The sequence below is a fragment of the Actinia tenebrosa genome, unplaced genomic scaffold (genome assembly GCF_029948245.1).
Source record: "Actinia tenebrosa isolate PJP-AT-01 unplaced genomic scaffold, QUT_ActTen_1.0 PGA_scaffold3__52_contigs__length_22856419, whole genome shotgun sequence".
Lineage (NCBI taxonomy): Eukaryota > Metazoa > Cnidaria > Anthozoa > Actiniaria > Actiniidae > Actinia > Actinia tenebrosa.
In genome coordinates this window covers 6,525,736-6,549,169 of record NW_028292580.1, presented here as the reverse complement: position 1 = coordinate 6,549,169, position 23,434 = coordinate 6,525,736, and the positions used below count along the sequence as shown (strand labels likewise).

The following is a 23,434-nucleotide window of genomic DNA, read 5'->3' as shown; positions in this document are numbered from 1 at the left end:
GATATTTCTCTTTGCTTTCTATGAAGTAAATCAAGTCACCTTTTGACGCTTTACCCCCTAAGTCGGAGAATTCCCATCTGCTAGGATACCCCATACCCGGAGTTTCTATGCTGGCGCCAACATACGAAGCATAGGTGTAAGTCTCTCCTAAACCATGGGCGGCACCCTCTTTGTTGCGAAAATCAGGGTTGGTAAGCTTAAACTCATTCCTTAATCGCTCCCATGCGACTTTGTCATATTTGTTATCCTTCGGCTTAAAGATAGTGTCACTAGGAAGCGGTGCTCCTAACTCAAACAATATCCTACGAATAGTAAAAGCAACATGAAATCGCAGGAAAGGAATATGGAACATGTCCGCGGCTATACCGCATCCTTTAGTAGCAGCCCAGACAGCAAAGTTCAACTGCTGCGGCCAATACCGCATGTTGGGACCTGATAACCATTCTCTGGATTCTTTCCCCGAGTTATGTTTCATGGCAGTTTCTCTAAAGATGTCTCTGACTTTTGTCTTGAAAGTCGTAGGGCCCACGGGGATTTCTAAGGAGGTAACCCTCTTAGCAAAGTCATTTGCGCCGCCTTTGTTATCGTAAAATGGGTAATCCTCCGTTGCCGGTAATAAATTCTCTGGAAAATTAGGCTGCCTTTCTTTATGCTCGGGTTTTGGGTTCTTTGGCTCCAAGTCCGCATTGCTGTACATCCTGGAGCCTTCATAGTAAATCCCATCGGGTCTTCTTTCAAACTTACTAGGGTCTGCATGCGGAAACATCTTCCTAAATGCTCTCCAGTTGGCATAATCCCGGTTGTCGTGATGTGGCTGCTCCTCTATGTTATTCCCAAAAGCGTCGTACATTAGTATATAATGGATGTTATACCTTCAGCACCTCAGTTGTACCCAGATGTTCCCACCATAGGTCCTACAGAATTAAACGCCGAGAACTTTCGTCTGAATAAAGCGAACTTAATACTGGCTTACTTGGAAGGGCAAGCGAAACACTACGAAGAGGTCAGGAAAAAGTACGCCAGAGCCCGAAGCATACTACACAAAATCGCGATAACTTCCGGCTCCATGTCCGTGGCGTTAACAGGCACTGGCGTTGCTACCTCACTCACCGGACCTGGAATAGTCGTTGGCGTTCCTTTGGCCAGCGTTGGAGCCGTCTGCGGCATCGTTTCCGCTGTTACGACAGGCATTATGAAGCAATTGTCCGGTAAGATATCCAAGCACGACACACACATAGCCCTAGCAAGAGCAAAGGCTAACACCATCGCCGACTTAGTCTCCAAGGCTCTGCGGGACCGCCGCATAGACGACACGGAGTTTTCTTTGATCCTCGCGGAGGAAAAGAAATACGGGGAGCTAAAGTCGGGTAATAAAAAAACCATCGTGAAAGATCTTTCCGAGGAATCTCGCAAAAAGATCTACCAGGAGGCAAAAGAGGAGCTCCAAAGAAAACTCGCTCAGTAGACATCTGCTTTGAAAAGAACGTAGGGGGATTTCGGCTGCACATTTCATCTTCTCGGAATCCATTCTAATAGGGGGTGGTTGGGGTCAATTTCGTAAAATATTTCGTAAATTACGTCAGGATAATAAGGAATATCCTTATCCAGCCGACAAAACATCCACTCGGCTTTTGTCATATCAGAAACCTCGGGAATAGACTTACCGGTAATTTCAGACAAAAGATAGGGAATAGCTTTGTAATATTTCCCTAGTTTTAATTTTTTCAGCGTTTTCCGTAGACTTTGCGGGGTTGGCTCTTCTAAATGGTCTATGATTTTCTTCTTTACTTCGTTGTCTAAATATACCGGTCGATAACCTTGGATATGACTCATCCAGTCCCTAAAGTATTTTATTCTCTTATAAGGTGTTTTCTTACGACCTCCATTGGCGTAATATTGCTCTCTGGTAGCATTTGGTACGGCATTACGAATATTCTTACCACACTCGTAACACTGTGCTGACGTGTCGTCTTCTATTTGCATTTTCTTACCACAACAAATATACTTATTTGGCTTAGAAGGTACAAACTTGGGTTTCAAGCACTTTACACAGAAATCATAAGCAAACTCTTTACATTCTTCGCACTCCATATATAGACTAACATATTTAAGTGCGCTGTTGCCCTCAACCACACTTGGAGTGGGGGTCGTCCGTAGGTGGATTTTTTGATACGGATCTTGCCCGTGTTGAGATTGCGCTGGAACCCCCATTCCCTATACGGGTAATCCTGGCGTAAAGTAACATATTTCGAGTGCGCTGTTGCCCTCACGGGTAATCCTGGCGTAAACTAACATATTTCGAGTGCGCTGTTACCCCCACGGGTAATCCTGGGGGTCTCATAGGGAATGAGGGCTACGCAAACACGGGTTAGTGACTTTAAACGGGAAATCCTCGTGTGGTCACTGCGCTAGAACCCCCATTCCCTATACTACTCGAAGAGTTCTTTCAATCTTTCAGTTGCCACTTGCGTCAAACTGAAGTTCGAGTTCTGCACAAAACTACAGTCATCATTATCATCTTTATTGATTTAAACCTTCAGGGGTGTATAGATAAATCAAAAATTTCCGTTTTACTAAATACATAAATATATACGAATTTTCTAGACATAAATTACAAATTATTAAACCCTGACTTTATACGGCAAAAACTATTAAATTAATCAAATCATGCAGTTTGAGTATCGTATATAGTATATAGTATGCGTGTGACGTCAACCCTGGGCGACAAAACAGTGAAAAAATTTACATGAGAATTGTTTCAAATCAAGAGAAGAAAAATTCATTGTTTTGACCACCGGATAGGGAATTAGTGCAAGGGGGTCTATTGCCCTTGACGATTTTAACCATTGATAGCTAGTACGGTATCTTGGTGGTTCATAAGGAAAGGATACAAGAAGATTCTTTATTGATTAAAAATAATGGATGCCGAATATTATGGCTGGCCGCCTGTCTGGTTGGTGGATGCGTGGATCGTATATATTTTCTTACCATTAAAAAAATACGCTGAATAAGCACTTTTAACATGAATAACCACATATTTAAATCGTGGTGACAATACTAACGTATAATATCACAGGGATAAATAAATACGCTGAATAAGCACTTTTACATGTGAAGAACCTACATATTTAAATCGTGGTGACAATACTAACGTATAATATCACAATGATAAAAAATACGCTGAATAAGCACTTTTACATGTGAAGAACCTACATATCTAAATCGTGGTGTTAAATGTCAAAAGTAAATTACAGTTATGTATATATTATTGTATGCTGAAATACCGCGTGGTATCTAAGATGTCAACTATCGATTATTATAAACGGCATCGTTTATTTGCAATTCTATCTTTCACGGCCATGGATGATAAAAGGACTGGATTGGATACACCGTGACGTCACGTGCGCAACCTAATGGGAAACAGACACGTTACAACAATAACAAAACCATTTTAGCGCTAGATACAATTTTGAAATATACTTTAATTTGCGGAAACCTGTTTTTTTAAAAAATTTTTAAGATGATGGAGATAGAAGATTTATTTAAAGTGCTACTCTGGCGAAATTCGCTCAAACTTGGATTCAGCTGAAACTTCCTAAAAATACTCTTTAAAGGTCCAATAATCACTGTATGAAATGTTTTCTCGATATTCAGGACGAAGGTATGATATTTTTAGGATAATTTTTACGGGAGTCTGTGACGTCATACACTCACCATCAAACATCGCTCCATACATTTCTTTGTATATAAATCCTTAATTTATTTCATTCCTATGAAGCCCAAAGGGTGGCTAATGTGCTTATTTCACATTACTTGTGACTATAATTTATATTTTGGGGTGTTTGGGTATTCCTTTCTCCCTTTACTACTGATATTTTGATCATAAACTACAAAGAAATGTATGGAGGAATATTGAGGAAGAAAAGACGGAAGATAAAGAGAGCGGAAAATGAAAGCGACGAAGATGCCTTCTCAACGGACGACGAAGACCCATCAGTGGTACTTCAAAAGACGCCTAGGAGAACTCGAATTGGTGAGATGAATGACTTTGACATACACAAAATATCGTACTGAGTAGACTTTGTTTTCTAATGAGGCCTTACTGACCTCGCTTCCATTCAATTGTCCCTAGTCCCAACCGAGTTTTGGCGGCCATTTTTGAGAAATGTGTATAAAATGTTAAAAAGTCTAGTCTATTCGGTACATTGCTTTTACGGCTATTCATGCTGATTCAGCTTCATGGAACCGTGGTCCAGTGGATAAATCTTTGTCGGTCAAGATGCTGAAGTCAAGCTCGTCTGAGGAGGGTTAGCATTTGGATGGGTGACCTAAACATTATACCTACTCAAGCTTTTGCTCCTTTTTTCCGTTTTTCTTTTTTGATTTTTGAAATAATAGACTAATTCCATAAGTTGGTTTTTTCACTCTTTTGTCGATTCTGGATATCGCTCACACACCGACGCACATTACTTGGCCCATTTTGATCGGCGTCGCCACTATACGGCGACCTCCAATCGCGTCGCTCGTTACATATTCCGAAACTTTTTAGCCAATCACAGAAGGCGTCCTATTGAGCAAAATCACTTCCTGTTCAAGAGTTTGGTCGGTTTTTTTTCCCATGCCATTTTGATTGTCTCATGGAATCAATCCATAAAATCGGATAAGATAAGATGGAAATTATTTCAGAACGGCAATTGATCAAGTACTAGTAGGAAGAAATGTATGTCTTGCAACTGGATTTGGAAAATACTTTTGTTTTCGGTTTTTGGCTGAATGATTCAGATATTTCATTCAAACTAAAGGCTGCATGAAGTCAGTCGATGATATATTTTCTTTGACTGCTATCATTAAACCAGTACTAAGTTCACATTAAGCACTACTTACACTTTGTCATTTCTTGTTTGTAAGAGACAAGAAGATCTTACAGTGAAAGAAGTCACCAACTGCATAGAAGAAAAGTACTGAGGAGGTCAGTAACTTGGCATGTTGGCTTTGGATAGCTGTTGATCTTAGACACACTTTTTTATCCCATAGAATTTATACAGTCTTATTGATCTTTAGGTAGTATCTTTACTGTCTAGATTCTAAAACGGAGGCCATAGAATAGGCCATAGGGTGGGCCATAGGGTGGGAAGAAGCTGCACTTGATCATCTAGTATGGTCCTAAGCCCCATAGTATTCATAAAACTAAATCAAACGCTGTCAGACAGGTCAGACAACACACAAGGGGAAAACTATGTGCTGCACTTACCTTATAGACCTCTTCTTGACTCGAATGACTGGACAGAAGAGGCGAAGGACATTCGCCACGTGAAGGCAAAAAATAGTCGTGTAATAATCCTTTTATTATATTTTATTATATTATTTCAATTTATTTGATTACCTAAGAATCTAGCCTGCGTCGCATCCGGAATTTTCTTCAATTTCGGATGTGACGCAGGCTACTAATGATCGTTCTCGTACGAAAATCGAAAATCTCGAGTCGCATTTTGATTTTTATGTGTTATAAAAAACAAAAATAAGAAATTAACACTTCAATTTCTAAATATCCTGTATAAACAAAAAAAGGTGAATTTTCGTCTTTCATTTCTGAACAAAAATCAAAAATTGAAAAACAGAAATCCAATTTTCAATTATCTTGTTTTTATGAAAATCAAATGGACGGAATATACACGGACCGGACATTCCCTACCACCAAAAGTGTCTTTCATGACTGCATTCATTTCATCGTTGGTTCGCTATATTTCTTATTTTGAACAATTTTTCCAAATTCTCTTTTTGCATATTATTGTAAAAATATCTTACTTATCAGGATCTTCTTGAAAACCACATTTATATGTGAAGAAGCTTCCTGTTAAAATATGAATGTGAATAAATAAAAAGAGAAAGCAAAGCTGATTAAGTTATCAGCCTCGATTTCATGTTGACATCAGGTGTTGCGTGACAAAAGCACCCCCTAATTCGGGACCTATACCACAATTCAACATTAAAAACTACTCTGGGTTATCAAAGAGGTCTTGTGCTATCAAAATCCGGTGTCAAACCTTTTCTAACCTGTGGTTTGAACGAAACCCCTATTTTCCGGACTCTGCTACTGGACTACTAAGGCCCCGTCCACGGCATGCCGGATAAATTTGAATCCGAATTTTTATTCATTCGGTTAGGCCTACAGTCCACACTAATCCGGGCGAATCCGGAACAATTCTTCACCGAAAACGAATTTTTTCGAATACGGTCTCCAGAGTGGAACAATTTGAAAACGCCGGCCAGCCGTATTAGTGTGGACGGAGAACATTTCGTATCCGAATTTTTTCGAATACGATGACGTCATGATTGTCATGGGAACATGGCGGGAAGGCTAAAAATTCACCGCGGGCTTAATTTCAGCTTCGATGCACATGCTCAGATGTGCAATGAAGCGTTTTTGCCGCCTCTGATCGGACTAGTGTGGACGTGAAACATTTTATTCGTTTTCATGTGTGGACGGAAAACTTTTTTTTCGGTTTTGGTGTGAAAGTTGCGGATTCAAATTTATCCGTCATAGTGTGGACGGGGCCTTAGGCCTTTCCATGCATCGAACTTATTCGCATCAAAGAATGCCGCCTCATCATCACCTGATATTCATTGTTTTTAATGAGTTCGGTGCATGGAAAGTTCGACGTTTGCCCTAGGCCTTAGAGTGCATTTAGTAAAAGCGTGAAATTTTACTAGAGTGCATACAATATAACCGTGAAACTTTAATAATACTAAATAGCAAAATTTCATGTAAATTCCATTGTTTTCTATTGTTTAATTAGCACTTTTTTTGTATCGCCCATGTAAGAGAATGCGGAATCCGGAATCCACGAAATTTTAGGCTTTGGAATCCGGAATCCAGTTTATGATGGAATCCGGAATCCACCCTTTTGGAATCCGGAATCCGCTACTTTGAAATTCAAAGTATACACTCAAATGCTATCGCCTCGACCTAGACTGAACCGATGTAGCCCCTCCCCCACTGTGTAATATCTCCACCAAGAATATCTGTCATCAGATGCTGATTTAATTGATAGACGATTCTACTTATACTGGCAAGTATATCAAATATAATTTTCAGAGAAAGTATCTGAAAATTAACGATATGGAATCCGGAATCCGCAATACAAAAGTTTTGGAATCCGGAATCCAGACCCTTGAAATCTGTAAGGGTCCAGGGTCTCGGAATCTCGGAATCCAGCGCTTGGAATCCGGAATCCACCGTAAGATTCTTTTACATGGGTCGATTTGTACTATTTAGTAATTAGTGTTTCACGGATTAATTGTTTGCATCCTAATCCGTGAAACACTAATTACTAAATAGTACAACATAGTGCTAATTAAACGATAGAAAACAATGGAATTTGCATGAAATTGTGCTATTTAGTATTACTAAAATTTCACGGTTATATTGTTTGCACTCTAATGCTGAGTTGTAGAGTACAAACACTATAAGTGTGCAACATAAATACCACTAAATACTGCTAAAATATGCTAATTCTATTGTTTTCTAAAATAAATAAATAAATAGGATTTAACAGTGGCATTTCTACAGAGTAGCTATTCATCCACTGTAATTCCAATTGGAATTGAGGAGTCGATTTTTGCGGCGGGAGGAAAGCCGGAGAACCCGGAAAGCCCTCGAAGCACAGGAGAGAACCAACAAACGACTCTACTCACATACGACACCGAGCTCATCGGGACTCGAACCCGGGTCGCATTAGTGAGAGGCGAGCGCTCTCACCGCTACGCCACCCGTGCTTCCCTGTTTTCTATTGTTTAATTTGCACAGTTTTAGTGTTTGTACTCTACTATTTTGTACAAGCTAGTAATTAGTAAATTTAGTGTGCACGTGCAATCACTGAACCGCGATTGTGCGAATAATCTAGTCAATCGCAGTCGAGCGCGCTTTAGAAACGCTTGTGTACAAAAACCAATAAAACGGCTAGGTCATCTTTACATTCATTAGAGTGCAATCAATACTTGTTTGCAATCTACCAGTTAAAGCACTCTAATGCTTTATCGCATATTATCTATAAATGATTTCTCGGTATTAGTTTGTCCAATTCTTCTTTTTCCTTCATAATATGCTCCTCTATGATCCCTATCTTAGTCTGCAGATCTTGTTTGGTATTGGCGTCCTTGCTGTTCTTCATTTTTGCTTCAAAATGTTCTTTATAAGATTTTAGTTTCATGATTTTGTGTTCTTTTCTTACCTTTTTCAAATATTCCTTGTCCTGGTCGCTTTGTTCTTCGACGTCTCGTTCCGAATCCTTTAGAAATAACAAACAATTTAACTCGGGGTTAACTAAAAGAAAGATTATTTTTAGGGCATGTGCACTGATAACCGATAATCGTATTGTCTACAAAAGGTTCAAAGTTTTTGCATATGGCTGTTTATATATTTATATAAGAAGCGTGACGAATTGGCAGCCGCATGCCGGCATTCCTCAAAATTTCTTTCGAAATTTCGGTAATGTATTCGTCTATAAGACAGAGACAAGTTTGTATTAAAGATCACTTTACCTGAGGAGAGAGAGCCTTGCGGCTTTCTTGAAACAGCGCTCTAGTGAAAATCCTATATACCCTAGTTTATTTACTACCTACCTACCCGCCCGCCCGCCCGCCATTTGATCATGATGTTTACATCATGTTCTCTCAAGAATTGTTCCTTAACTTTTCTGAAATTTATTCGTTTATACACAGGCAGGCCAAACAATGTATCCGTGCTGCCTTATGCTCAAAGAATCGTAAAATTTTAAAATGAAAAGAATGAACACACGTCGATCTTAAATTGTTCTTTGTATTTTTTAACTTCTTCTTTAGTAATTTTTAGCTGTTTCTTATCCGTTTTTAGCGGGTTATCTTTGGAAAACCGGTCATATAATGCCTTTTGTTTTTCCTGACTGATTCCTGCGCGGCAAAATGGGAAAATTGCGCAATAGTACCCACAAATCTTCAGGGCATAACCCAAGAGATTTTTGCGGGCTTCCGCTATAAGGTTCCAGTATAAAGTCCGATCAATTAGCTTGTACCAGCTGTCAATCAATGTCCCTATGTTGTCAAGTGATTATGAGATCGAGGGCGGAGCTAGCAGATAACATGGCACAGGGTTATGTCTACGCATGCTCTATTTCGTTGACTGCTGTAACTCAAGGCAGCCGAACTAGAAATATTAATTTATCAATTTCGTATTAAACAAGGATATCAAGCCGACAAGATAGCGCGATGATTTCGAAGCGATTATTTCTAAGAATTTTCAATGAACTTCATGGGCAAAAGCTTGTTTTGGTTTATCTATTCATGATTTATCTAAACCAACAGTATTTTCTGCACGAACAAGCGAAGATCGATGAGGAGAACAGGGTTCACAAGAGTCAGAATTACGATAAGTGATAGTAAACAAATATTTCATTTCATGACTCGTTATTCTCTTGAACTTGACAATTAAGTCTTATAACCTATATTTATGTATTTATATTAATTGTTTTGGCTTCAAAGTCTACTCCCAAAGGAATGAGGTACATAGCATTATTTATTTTAAGATTCTATTTAATTTAAGAAGCAAAATAAATAATTGGCTTGATCTTTGCCGTTCGAAGCGTTATGAACTCCTCTAATTTTTCTTCAAAAAAAGGCGATTTATTGAAAAATGTCGATAAATTATAATATGTAAAGCAATTATGAGAGAGGTTCTGAGCAAATATAAGCCTGTTTTACGTTTTAAATGAAGCATTTTGATTTTAAAGCGAGCCGTGCGAATGTGCATGCTTTTGAGACGTCGTTGCACAACAAGCTAATTATGTATGCCAAAATCCAGATCTCGGAACTGCTATTGGAGTTCCAGATTGAGTTTGATGAGTATGGCAATAAACGCTCTGCCTGCAAACGGCTTTTAGCACTGTCGTTCGAAATTTTGCAACTTATTTTTACTTCTCCTTTAAGTTTTTAGAGACTCTGATACTAGTAAACCGTCCCAACCAGGGTCTGATTTATCATTACTTCGAGAAGTCACAAAATACTTTATCAGTAGTTTTGGAAGCTCAACCAACTAAATCCTCCATGCATGTTGAAACCAGGTCCTCCAGATCCTCCAGGTATCCCAACCTACCCTGCCAGCAGGGTCTTGTTTTTAATATTAAACACTAGCCATTATGAGACACCAGATTTACAATAAACATTGTGGAAACTTTGAGTATGATACAGCGATTTCCACTTGAGCGCACCGCGCGCCGAATTTGTTGATTTTGAAACGTTCGCTAACTAGCGCGTTTGAAGTGTCAGACAGTATGTCTCGGTCGGCTAAACGTTGCTCAAAGCGTGAGGGAACGTCTTTTTCGATCGTGCAAACCGTGCGATGGTATTGTGTCAGCTGAAGGTAGAGTATTCTCCACAAAAGTTTATAAAATTCTACTTGCATGTGGATGTTATCGATGGGGAAGTAGATTATTCGTACCCAAGACTCCGGCGTGAGAGAAATTTCTAGTCACTGTCCAAGTATTGGACATCTCAGCACTCGCACGATGCGAATTCGATACAAAGACGAGGACAGAGACTTAGATCAATCTTCTAGACGAGGATGAAGATAACTTGAACTTGAAGGAAATATTACTACGCGCTAAATCTTTCGAAGACAGGCCATACCGCCAGGTAACCTTGACAGTTGGTGAATCTCCAGTCATTGTTTAGTCGGATAACAAGAAAAAGAGAATTGAAAGAGACGCAAAAGATCATCCAACGGCACCACCAATAGCTGCACGTTCACTTTTAAGTAGCTTTTCAAACACTGAAACGAGGACCTCATCCCCTGGAAATTCTGATCCTCCAAAAAAATTCAATGAGAGTCCCCTGGAGAGGTTTGTGATCGTTGCGGAGCAAGACGTCGCCCTCCAACAAGATAAAGTGAAACGTCTACGAGAAGAGAAACGCGACTTGGAATCGCGGCTAGAAATTGACAAGTCTTCTGCACGCGTTATCCCAGGTTCTGTCTGTGGACGATGACACTTACAAGTGGGCCACACGCAAAAAAATGTGATCTCAATCCGTGCACAAGTGTCTTCCAATGTGGAAAGGAAAAATGCCATCCCTGAGAGGACAACTTCAAACGTATCGAGTAAATGCTACTATGGGAAGAAAAACGTCTTCAAGAATGGGAGTTTGAACTTAAAAATCGAAGAAAAACAATTGAACAGGTTAAAGTCTCAAAAACAAAACGAATGGAGTCGTTACTTCTGGTGTGGTATATTGGATTGGAGCTTACGAAGAAAGCATGTTGCGTTAATCGAAAGATACTCCAAACACCTTGATGGAAAAATACCCGGGAAAGATTCCATCTCTACAATACTCAAAGAAGGGTACAAGGACCAGGAAAGATATGCGTATTCAAGCCGAGTGAAAACGAAGGGAAACCCTTTTACAAGTGTACTTAGAAGTCACGGAGTTATTTTCCCAGAACACCCAAACACAGAACAAGAAGCGAAAGACTTTGAAATAGCCGTGTCTATGCAAAAAGATGAAATAGATGAAGCCAATACCGCTGATGCACTGTTATCTTTACAATCACGAAAATAAATGCTAACTAGTTTATTCAGTAAAAATATGAACACTTTACTTTCCAGATAAACTGTTGAGTTGTATAACTGTTTAGCGTCAAGAAAATAATAGTTCTTTTTGCAAATTCTGAACTCTCTTTTGTGGGAAAAACTGTTGAGATGTACACTGAACTGTTTACAATCGCAGAAATACTATATGTAGGCACTAAAAAACGTTGAAACGCTCGCTGGGTTGTTGAAACTATTTCTGTATTTAACTTGGATCAGTCGAAGTACAATAAGAAGAATAAGTTCACAGTAAGGTAAGTTGGGTAATTTGATCGAATGAATCGAGTGAGGTTTTTAAACAAAAACAAACAAAATATTACAAACTTATATGAATATAAGGAAAATAATGCACTAGTTACATACCTGACGGTTAAAAGTCCTACATAAATTTATGAAACGAAAAAATAAACGAATAATACTACGGATGATTTTGCACGTGTAAACAAAACTCGAAAGTCAAAAACTACCGCGCAGGCCTGGGTCTGATTTACCGTTTTTGGTAATTTATGTTAATTCGTTGTTACACTATTCACCATTTTTCAGCGCTCAAGCGAGGCGCCAAGGTACTTTCAAAGGATTATTCAAATTTGAACCTTGCAACCTCGACTTAATGCTTTGTGTTTGACCAGTGAACCGATGTATGGAAAATGGTGAATACTAGTTTATCAGTTCAGCAAAAATATAAATACTTTATTATCGTTACAAATTGTTGAGTTGTATAACTGTTTGCAATCAAGAACATTATAGTCGATCCAGCAAATTATGAACACTCTTTTACAGTATTGGAAAAACTGTTGAGATGTATGAACTAAACTATTACTGAACTGTTCAATCGCAGAAACGTTAGCTCACATGTAACAGCAAAAATATAAACACTTTATTGTAACAAACTGTAGAGTTGTACTGTTTACAATAATTGCTTGAGTCACGAAATAGAGGATTAGTTTATTCAAGCAAACATTCGAATGCTTAGATGAATATTATTACTGTACCTAATACATGATCATTGACTGTGTTGAGTTTATTAAACAAACAGTATATCCAAGAGAATATGAACTAAGAGAAGGAATCCTACCTATATAGCCTTGTAACCAATGTGCACAGTTATGTGCACAGTTTCATGCTATTTTTAGCTTAGAGATACTTTGAGCGAAGAACCTGATTGGTTGATTTCTTGAGGGTAGGCGGCTTCCAGTGTTGGAGTAAACACAGCCTGTGAAAATGGCGCTTTTGGTGTCGTAAAACGAGGCATTAAAAAAGCATGATTATAGCGCGGGCATGGTAACGAGTTAAAAGTAGCATCAATGATTCTAAAAATAGCATCAAAGTGTGCACATGATGGGGCACGGGGATTCCTTCTCTTAGTTCATTTTCTCTTGGTATATCAGCGTCTCACACAAAAATATAACTGGTGTTTCTATAATAACCGGTCACATCGAGTGGGGTAACATAGGAAACGGCCTCTGTAACAGCAACTTTTAAATCAAAATTCACTAACTTTTCAGTAAAGGTCATACCTTAGTACAGTTTCGAGTTTGGAAAATACCGATTCTACAGGATTAAGATCTGGTGAGTATATAGGTGTGTAGAGAAGTTCCACTCCATTGTTGTTGAAAACATCTTCAAGAATTTCTCCTCCTTCGTAGTGATGTACGTTTAAATTGTCCATCATGACAATGTCTCCGCATTCTATAACAGGTCGACCGGCCCTTGGAGAAACGGCATTTAAGGCTTGAGTAATAAAATTTAGGAGCTCTATAGTGTTTGATGGTCCATCGATCATGTCATAGTATGCAACTCCATCCCGTTGCAATGAAGCTAACAGGTTCAGTGTTATATTTGGAGATTGGCATTTACGTGTAACTTCTACACATCTTTCTCCAACAAGTGAGTGGCCATAGCTCCTGTTACCGGAATCGGGAAGTTTCAATCCAGATTCGTCAAAAAATTTCAAGTGATATGGATCCTTGATACTCAAATAGTCGACAAACAACTGACTGTATATCATGTTGACAGGGGTAAATCGTTCCTTGGCAAACTGTGTAATTTTTTTCTTTGAACATGACCCTGACAGTAGTCTATTTCTGATTGCTCAGTTTATCGCTGATATTGCCGTGTTTTCTCCACAGTCTCCCAAAGCGTCGAGAACATCGTAAATCTCTCTGAGTGATATTGAACCTTTCTGCCGTTTTAAAACCTCAATCAGCTCTAGATCTTCTGCTGAGAGATTACTTGGGTTCCCACCTGCCATATTTTTCGAACTGTACTTCTAGTGACTCTAAACTTGGTTGCAACAGTCTGGTAGAAACCCGAAAAAAAGTAATGTGACGACATCACAACCAAGAACAACAATTTCGTCGATAATTGCTCTTAGAAGATCTGTGTTCAAAGGACGACCAGTTTCGTAGCTACGGTCAGCTTTACTTAACTTCACATTGTGTTGTGACATTTTCCCAAGAACCCCAACGGTTCTTTTAACGATCGAGCAACGTTTGGCCGACCGAGACAGATTGTCTGACACTTCAAACGCGCTAATTAGCGAACGTTTCAAAATCAACAAATTCGGCGCGCGGTGCGATCAAGTGGAAATCGCTGTAATGATTCTTTTTTAAAACTGTTTGCATGAAAATTTGTATATTTAATGAAGCCTGGGGTGACGTCATGGTCAGTAGCATATTGCTGGCTTTCACTACACTTCATTTTCTGTCTCGTGCGGAGTGTTTGTCAGCTGAATTGCAAGTTTTCATAAGATTCTTTCTGGTTGACAGCACATGGTGGTCAGTGTTTGACCACCATCTGGAGCAGATAATGAAATTCAAAAACTTTCATCAGTTGAGTGAAAGCCATGGAGCAACTGAAAGCATAAACCTTCATAACTTAAAGACTCAAATAAAGAAATATTTCACCATCAGGGGTTAAGTGCACTTTTAACATGTATACTATTATTTCCATTCATACTCAATAAGGACAGTGCTTTTATTCTAGCTACTAAAAATATTAAATCCACTAAATTAAAGTCCTGATTTTGAGGGTATAAAGTTGACACGCTAGAAATAATAGTAAAAGTCCATGAAAATATTCATCGCGTAATATTTGGAAAACGCTCTCATACATTTTTTTCATATTGCAATATGTTGGGTGCCTTGATGAACACTATCGACTGGTGCAAGTCGCTTTGAAAGTTTAGGTCTAGTTTTCGAGAAAATAAGTGGTAAACGATTTATATGATGTCGTCATTACGTTATAATGAAAAGGCCGCTTTAAACTAATTTATCATTTTTGAAACCTTTAAACTTTTCCTGACATTGTGTGAAAAGCGCTTGCAGATCGAGTTATTCAAGACGAAGTTGTAGCCGTTTCAATGCGGCTAGGTGTGCCAGACCCAAACTATCCAGAGCCTCCTTAAGAACGAGGTGTTTAATTTTAAAATTTTACGGTTTTTTCCCGCATAGTTCAGCAGAGATACATTGTTTGGGCAGCTTTGTTTCATTCATATGGATATGAAAACATAGAAACATTTCTTCAGAGAACATCATGTAAACATTACATGATTTATAATGGTAACTAGGTCTATTCATACTTACTCCGAGAGATTCTTCGAATGAATAATGGCACATTTCATCATGCTTCTGTAATGAAAAAACATTTTTGAATTAACAAATAACCTTAACGATAGGGTATGGGTAGGAAATGGGAGAAGTACGCAAGTCAGATTTTATTCATTTTTGATTAAATATTAGATAGTTTGTGTATGAATGATCCTCAAACTACGTGTAAAATGTGCTTTTGGACCAAACTTATGGTGTGGGTAGACATCGTGATCGTCAATAAAAAGAGATAAGTGCCGAAAACATTAAATTGGAAGGAGTAATAATTTGTAAATCTTTTACTTCTTTGAATTCCGTCATCAAATGACTTCATAATGACAAATTGCAATCAACATCTTCATCAATTATATAGTTAGGATCGTACGCGCGCGCTGATTGGTCGAAAACTGTGCTTTATTAGTGAACGGAGCACAGTGCTGACGCCATCTGCGCGCGCGAAGTGCTGCTAGATCCTGCGGCCGTCTTTCTTTCTTTCTTTTCTATGGCTCGTACTTCTCATTAACAAATAAAACAGCTTTTTCCGTGCCGTAGGCGTGTGCTTCTGACACTTCTTTCGTGCTTACGGCGCTTCCTAAGTGCTTTATTACTAAACGGAACACGGAAAAAGCTGTGTTATTCACTTTATTATATAGTTACTAATTTTATTTCGGTATTGAATTTATTTACGCAAAAAGAAAGACGGTCGCAGGATCTAGCAGCACTTCGCGTGCGCAGATGGCGTCAGTATTGTGCTCCGTCCACTAATAAAGCATAGTTTTCGACAAATCAGCGCGCGCGTACTATCCTAACTATATAATAATTACACTTCTTTCGTGCTTACCCCACTTCCTGCGTGCTTTATCAATGAACGGAACACGCAAAAGCTGTTTTATTTGCTAATCTGAGACCAAAACTACAATTCCAAAATGATAAGATCTTAGAAGCTATTTAGGAAAGAACTTTTAAAGTCGTTAAAGAAAAGAATGTTGTCCTAAGGTTTTTCTTCTTCTATAACTCAACAATTTTTAATATACCGAATATACGGTTTTTTGCTTTGAACTCCTGGTATATGGCTTTCAATTTTTTAACGTTGCGATTTAAAATGGAAATGCAGCGCCCAGAAAACGCCTTCGAGCCAACCGTTAAAAATGTTAATAGCAAGATTTAGTTGCTTTTAAATTTCTACTGTACGCAATAAGCCTGAAGCGAGATGACGTTTTACCCCAGTCTATAGACCATAATCCTTTTCACACTGCTTTTGTTCTTTAATTATGACTATTGTTCCTGTATTCTCTAAGGAATCAAAAATTTTAATATGAAATAATTCTAAAAACTATTATGGTATAGAGTCGGGGGTAAAACGTCATCTCGCTTCAGGCTTATTGAGCTAAATTGAAGGTGCTGATCATGAATAAAATCAAATCGAACCAAACCGAACCAAACCAAACCAAACCAAACCAAACCAAACCAAACAAAGCCGAGCCGAGCCGAGCTGAGCCGAGCAGAGCCGAGCCGAGCCAAACCAAACCAAACCAAACCAAACCAAATTAACCAAACAAAAGAATATTAAATTAAATTAAATTAAATTAAAAGAAACAACAGAAAAATCTCAGCATGTATGAAATATTCAAAAAAACTTCATAATGGGGTAGGGGAAGAGGCGGGGGACTTGTACGGCATTTTCGCACTTGTTGGTTGTTATCTGAAATCTTACCCTCGTTCTTCCTATGCTCACTCGTTCGATTTCCTATACGTCACCAACTCGTGTGAATATACGGTAAAAACGCCTTCCCCATGAAGTAATCTATATTTTAAACAATAGCGAAAAATAGATATTTAATCGATGATTTTATATGTAATGACCTTCCTGCGACTGAACTCGTCTATTTTCCAAATGTATGTACCATGGTATGAAGTAGTCTCGAGCTTCTGGATCTTAAGGTCGTGTTCGGCTAGCTGAATGTCATGTAAAGCCAACTGGTGTTCATTTCTGTCCAGCCTCCTGTCAAGAGTCAGGGAGCTGCTGCTAAAGGATCGGAGTCCTCCTCCCCCTACGCCACGTGCCAACTCGCGTTCAAAGGAGCGCAGTTTTTCTTCTTGATCTGCCAAAGCAGAGCGAAATTCCTCTAACTGCAGGGAAACCTCGCATGTTTTACCGCCTTTGGATGAAGCTGCATCCTGTAGCAAGGAAGTGGACAGCATTACTGTCAAATATTTATTCATTTGTAATCATTTCTTACCTTTGCTTTTGACGATATCAATTGATAATTTCTTAAAGCAGTCGTTTTAAATCATATAGCTTATATATTATCATTATTTAATTATTTATTTAATTATTTATTTAATTAATTACTTATTTATTTATCAAATGAAATGAAATCGAAACGAAACGAAACGAAACAACAAGAAAATCTCAGCATGCATGAAATATTCAAAAAACTTCATAATTGGGGAGAGGAGGGGGCGGGGGACTTGTATGGCATTTTCGCACTTTTTGGTTGGTATCTGAAATCTTACTCGTTTTTTCTATGCTCACTCGTTCGATTTCCTATACGTCACCAACTCGTGCGCATATACCGTACGCACGCCTTCCCCTTGAAATAATCTATATTTTAAACAATAGCGAAAAATAGATATTTTATCGATGCAGTTTATATGTAATGACCTTGTATTGATAGAGACCAACATAGAGGGGGGGGGCTTTATATGGATGGTGTATTTCCTATGATCCCCTCGAGGTTTCTTCGACTAAACTCGTCTATTATCCAGATATATGAAGGGTTGTCCAACACCGTGAATACCATACTTATAGTTTCACGAACGTTTTAGGAATCGTGCAAATTGAACGGATCGCACGGATAGTGAGTACCCCATGAAAGCACACTTCGACTATTTTGATGTGAAGAAAGTGCGCTTTATTAGGAGTATTAATAATTCATACTTATGTATGATCAGTAATAATAAATGATCAATGACTTTCACTAATCGTACGGATCGTGAGTCACACTGACGATCCGTATGAATTCGACCGTGTTGGACATGACTGCCCTCGCCCCCATTATCTTAGTCAATAGTCAATAGCCAATAGACCCCTTTAGCTTGTTTTCCCTTTTCTAGAGTATCAGTTCTTTGCTTAACGGTTTTGCATGAGAAGACACATGAATATGGATATAACTCAAACAAAGAATCTTATTCTCAAGGTTGTGACACGTGTCTGAAGTGGGGAAAAATTACGCTCAAGCTAAAGATGTCTATTTGACCTTCGGCCTTTTGGGCTACTGGGGAATCGTGGACCATTCCGGCTGCGGGTCTAAACTCTATAGCAAGTTGGATCCATAAACGGGTTATTTATAAATTAAAAGAACAGACCCTAACCCAAATGATGTTTTATACTACCACAATCCTTTTCAAAATATTTGTTCATATTCAAATGTAAAAACTTCTTTGATAAGACCAACACAACAATGAAAGTTAGCAACACAAGAAAGCTACCGAAAAGGATTCTGGAAGTGTAGATATGATACATTATGCTTGAGGTCTATTGGATCAGCTTACCTCTGTGCGTTCTCTGATCTGTGCAATAGCAGATTTGTTTTCTGCAACACCTTTCTCAGCTTTACGCAATCTAGCCAGGTAAGATCTCAAGTTCTGTGCGTTTGCAGCCAACGATTCTCGGTGCTCAGCTAATTCCTCTTCCAGTTTTTCAGTCTTTTCTTTAGCTTTACCCACTTTTAGGCTCAATTCCTCTTGCAGTTTTTTTGATGAGTCCAGGGATTGGACTGTCAGTTTGAGATGCTCGTCCTTCTGGCAATCGTAGTGCTCATTAAGGTCTTCTAATTTACCCTAAATGACGTTTAAACATCCATTTTGTTAACATGTATTACAAATGGGTAAAAAATCCTCCTCACGGGGTTTTCGTAGTTCTAAAACATCCCCATGCATGATTAAACGTATCGGGGAATTAAAAATCATGATGTCGGTTATTTTGGCAGTTGTCACGTTCTCATTGAGTAACAGATTGATCTTCTACAATAGTCTGTGCATTTGATTCTTGTGTGGTCATACCTTGAAGAGACACCCAACATCTTTGAATTTGCAGGGTTTTTCTGCTGCTTCACAGTGATTTTCGATATGATCGTTTTGAAGCTCACGCAAAATATCACTCATTCCACAATACTGACAAGTAATAGGGACCTTTTCACATTTAAGCAGATGAGCCTAAAAGATGGGAGAACACAGGGTTAGTTTATCATAGGGTATCCCTGCTTTCACGATTTCGATGTTCAGCTACAGTAGACTTATTTTTCGTCACTCATGCACTTGACTGTGCTCTGAAGACGACTACCCGTCGTCTACCATTCAGGTTGTCAGACCGGTCGTCGTTCAGACAGAACAAACACACGTCCTCACACTTGTTACAGTACAAATATAACACCTTCGATTCAAACCATTCGCTCACCTATTAGTCTTTAGTAGGTTATTTTCACATCAAACTATTTCTCAGTGCGTTTGACCTGAAGCTCGACTCGAAATGGTTCTTACTACTTTAACAGCCACACAAACTTAAACATCCTTTCTCTTTTGTTATTTATATCCCTTACTGTACTGTTCACTCTCTATATGCATATAAATAAAACAAGAGTTCAAGTTGAAAGTAACAACGAACAAAGAGCGCAAACATTTTTCATCACATTAGTTCGGAATGCTAACATTTCTCTCCATCTTACTCCTAGTCGACATATTAATCATAGCCATCGCTTTGAGAGACTGATCTAGCTATCACTTTTTGTGATCAGTGTTCTCTCGTCTGAGAAAGTTACGTCTTGCAAGGATCAGTTTAGAAAGAAAACATACTATAAGAAAAAATCGCACTTCTGACCTCCATTTGGACTTCAGGTACACGTTCCCCACAGTGTTGACAAGACGATGGTTTAAAGAGACAAGATTCTTTCACGTGTTGATCAAGTTTTTTCATTGGAATCATTTCTTTGCATCCTTGATTCGGGCAAGGAACTTCTCGATATTCGCAATGACTTAAGTGTTCCTATAAATAAGATAATAAAACACAAGAAAACAGAATAATTTAGCAGTTGGTATGAACCTATAGAAATGCAGGCTTTGTTTAAATCAGTGTGCTGAAGACTCTTGGTTCTCTTGTCTTTCTCTTCGCAAAATCTAACAGACTAAAACAAAATCTACTGGCCGTGGCCTGACTTAGTTTAGCCCAGCCTTTGAGGTGCATATCACGTCAAATCCGATGGCATAGATTTAATTTTGGTTTCTTATGCCATATCATCCAACATGGCGGCCAACATTTTTTATACTTTTATTCTCAAGGGAAGGGTAGCACATTAACACTATTATAATTGGAGGCGGGACCAGGATAACCCCGAAAACTCTTCCTGAATCCAATAGGATCTACCACAGTCCAGCAGGTTCTGTAATTAAAACATGCCTCTTTATGTATCTCAGATAAAGTAAGAGGCATGAGACAAGGCCATGTCATCAAAGTCCTTATCCGTAAAACATTAAAACATGATAACCAGGTAATAATATTATAGAGTGACCTTGAGTGTTGATCAATAAACGTATTCTGACTGTTTGGGATGCAAATAAACCCTACTTTTACAAGTTTTAAAATACGATTTTAAGACCTTTAAAGTAGTTCATTTTTATCACCTACCAACCGCTACAGTTCCATGATGTTGGCCGGTTAGCCGTCATATGAACACTGATGTTTCCCAATGATGATTTGGTGTTGCTTGACAATACTGTCTTTGATATCAACACATGTATATATACGATGTACATTATTTTTCAGTGATACTCAGTTTTCACAGTATTACTTGGTCCACAGTTATTCACATCCATGTGTAATGTAAATGTCAGAGCTCCAAAACCCAAGTGGTATTAGGTTTTGTAGACAGGTCAAGTTTTTTACCATGACATTGTGTACATGGTGGACTTATTGTCTATATAGTTGACATGTTAATGTGCCAATCAGTTTAATAAAAGGTTTTGTCACTTTGTCATTGTACACACGCCTATTCTTTTGAAGTTTCCGTTGAAGGCCAAAACCTACTAATATTACTACATATTATTTTACCAGACATTAGCTAGATTCTTACTTCTAAGTACATCAGTTCCTTTTTCCATTCGCATCCATGCTTGTTATTCACGCAGAAACAAATGAGCCCAAGAACCTCACGCTTGCAGCAGACATCATTGAACACCTCTCTTTCAGAAAGTGGCTCTTCATCAAGTGGACAATGAGGACTTGGACCTCTAGAAGATACAAAAAAAGAAAACAAAGTGTGAAAAATGGTTCTAAATAACAAAATTAATAAAATTTGTTGAATCATCGCACATCATTGACAATATACTGCCCCAATAGTCCATTTCACAGCTCCCTGTGCCATCTTGAAAGATGGCCATGCCTATGAAGCTAGAATGGCAGTGACCTTGCATGATAAAGACATGTAAATAATTGTCCAAGGTGTTAAAAAAAAGTCTAGCATTGCAAGTTCACCACTGTTCTCACTTCAATGCAAAGGTATATGGTTACCTTTCAAGATGTCACAGGGAAATTGTGAGGGTGATTAGCTAACAGAAACAGGAAGTATGTTGTATATTTGTTTATATTCCACTTTTTCTTGAGCCATCAGTCATTGCAACTAGTAGCCTAAGTGGATTTTTAATGGTGCAGAATAAAATAGTTTTACAATGCTTTCTCATGGCACTGTATAAAATATCCCACTTGTCTCTTGTGTGTGTATACCAAAAAATACATTAGTGACTTTTATGCCACTCAAAACCATTGTATATTTTACTGTAAAAGGTACAGATACATAAAGATAAAAGTTTAATAAAAAAAGGCAGGAATACTAGTGCTGTTTAAACAATAAAATTAAATAATAAAAAGTGATACAAGACACAGATTTTCTTAAGCAGGAATATTTTACACACACACACACACACACACACACATATATATATATATATATATATATACTTAATACTTTATGCAAATCCAAGGTAAAAATATTTTATAGATAAAAAGTACAAAGCAGTATCCACAAAAGAAGACTTTAGGTCTTTATTTATTTGAATAATTATTACATTACATGTATATTTTGTTACAAGTGCATTTACAAAAGAAAAAAATTCTAAACATGTACATGATGTTTACATCTTTCTGTTCACTTACATTTTGAATATTTGTGCATGTGGCTTGTGCGTGACTGTATGAACTAATTTGTTTTACATTCACTTTCTTTAACACACATGTGTACGTATATCAATATCCAGTGGAAAACATATATACAATGTATTACTACCACAGAACCTCAGTAGATAAACCAATGCCAGGATATTTTGAATTTCCACCAATATAAATGTAAAGCTAGATATATTGTCATTTTATGAATATCTGGCAACCCAGACGAGGTTAAGGAAGGTCAACTTAACATATTCTAGATCTGTCTCTTTTTCGAGACTATTTAGACATTCACCAATATTAATCTTTAGCTTGAGAAGTGCATATAGTTTAGTTACTGTATTTGGCCAAAAAAAATGCATGTTAACTGTTGAATGCAAATGGAGTGGGGGATATGCTGTTCAACTTTACAAACTTCTTTTAGCTGAAAATATATTTCCACTATGCTTTTCCCAATTCTAATTTTCAATTTATTCTCTCAAAAATTTGATAAAAAAAGACTGAAGTCAGGTAAAATATAAACTTTATGTATCTTGCTGACCATCAAAATACTCTTATTTATTATATAGTTAGGATAGAGCATGCACAATGATTGGTCTATGGAATGGAATATGCAATTTGCTCAATTATTAACATTATCAATTGTCTGATCAACCTGACTGAGAACCCTGGAAAACAAAGTGCTTGTCTCAGAGTTTTAAATAAAACTTCTTATCTAATGTGAACTATATATTTATGATTTAAAAGTCTACTAACAACACTGGATTAATTGATAACCATACTAGAGAGTAACAGAGCCTCATAGGAGGTTCTACTGTACTTGCAAGGTAAAATATTGGATAGATTATCTGAATCACATATACAGTGTGTTCATAAATTTGTTGATTGTAACTATACCTACACAGATATGTCAAATGACAATCTAGTACTTTAATGAAACTAATGCAAGTTATTGGTAAGAAGAGATAACTAGCTAAAAACTAGTGTGAGCTGTGTTGGTGTTTCTAATGAAACAG

General features: G+C 37.9%; 1 protein-coding gene across 1 annotated transcript; it reads right to left on the bottom strand.

Annotated features, from left to right (window-relative positions):
- Positions 1 to 7,785: 7,785 nt before the first annotated feature.
- Positions 7,786 to 21,637, bottom strand: LOC148908332 (TNF receptor-associated factor 3-like). Its single transcript, XM_089035831.1, has 8 exons — positions 21,570 to 21,637; positions 21,331 to 21,487; positions 20,082 to 20,246; positions 19,268 to 19,420; positions 18,758 to 19,045; positions 17,066 to 17,380; positions 15,200 to 15,244; positions 7,786 to 8,288 (listed from the first exon to the last, which is right to left on the bottom strand). Exons 1-8 carry the CDS (start codon positions 21,635 to 21,637, stop codon positions 8,049 to 8,051), a joined length of 1,431 nt encoding a protein of 476 aa, XP_088891957.1. The 3' UTR covers positions 7,786 to 8,048.
- Between the last annotated feature and the right edge of the window lie 1,797 nt (positions 21,638 to 23,434).

What these genes read in the sequence shown, in the direction of transcription:
- LOC148908332 (XM_089035831.1), bottom strand. Translation starts at nt 21,637, where the DNA reads ATGGCCATCTTTCAAGATGGCACAGGGAGCTGTGAAATGGACTATTGG. An exon ending in TACCTGAAGTCCAAATGGAG is followed by an intron (nt 19,421 to 20,081) that starts GTCAGAAGTGCG and finishes CCCATCTTTTAG; the next exon opens with GCTCATCTGCTTAAATGTGA. An exon ending in AGATCAGAGAACGCACAGAG is followed by an intron (nt 17,381 to 18,757) that starts GTAAGCTGATCC and finishes TCCTTGCTACAG; the next exon opens with GATGCAGCTTCATCCAAAGG.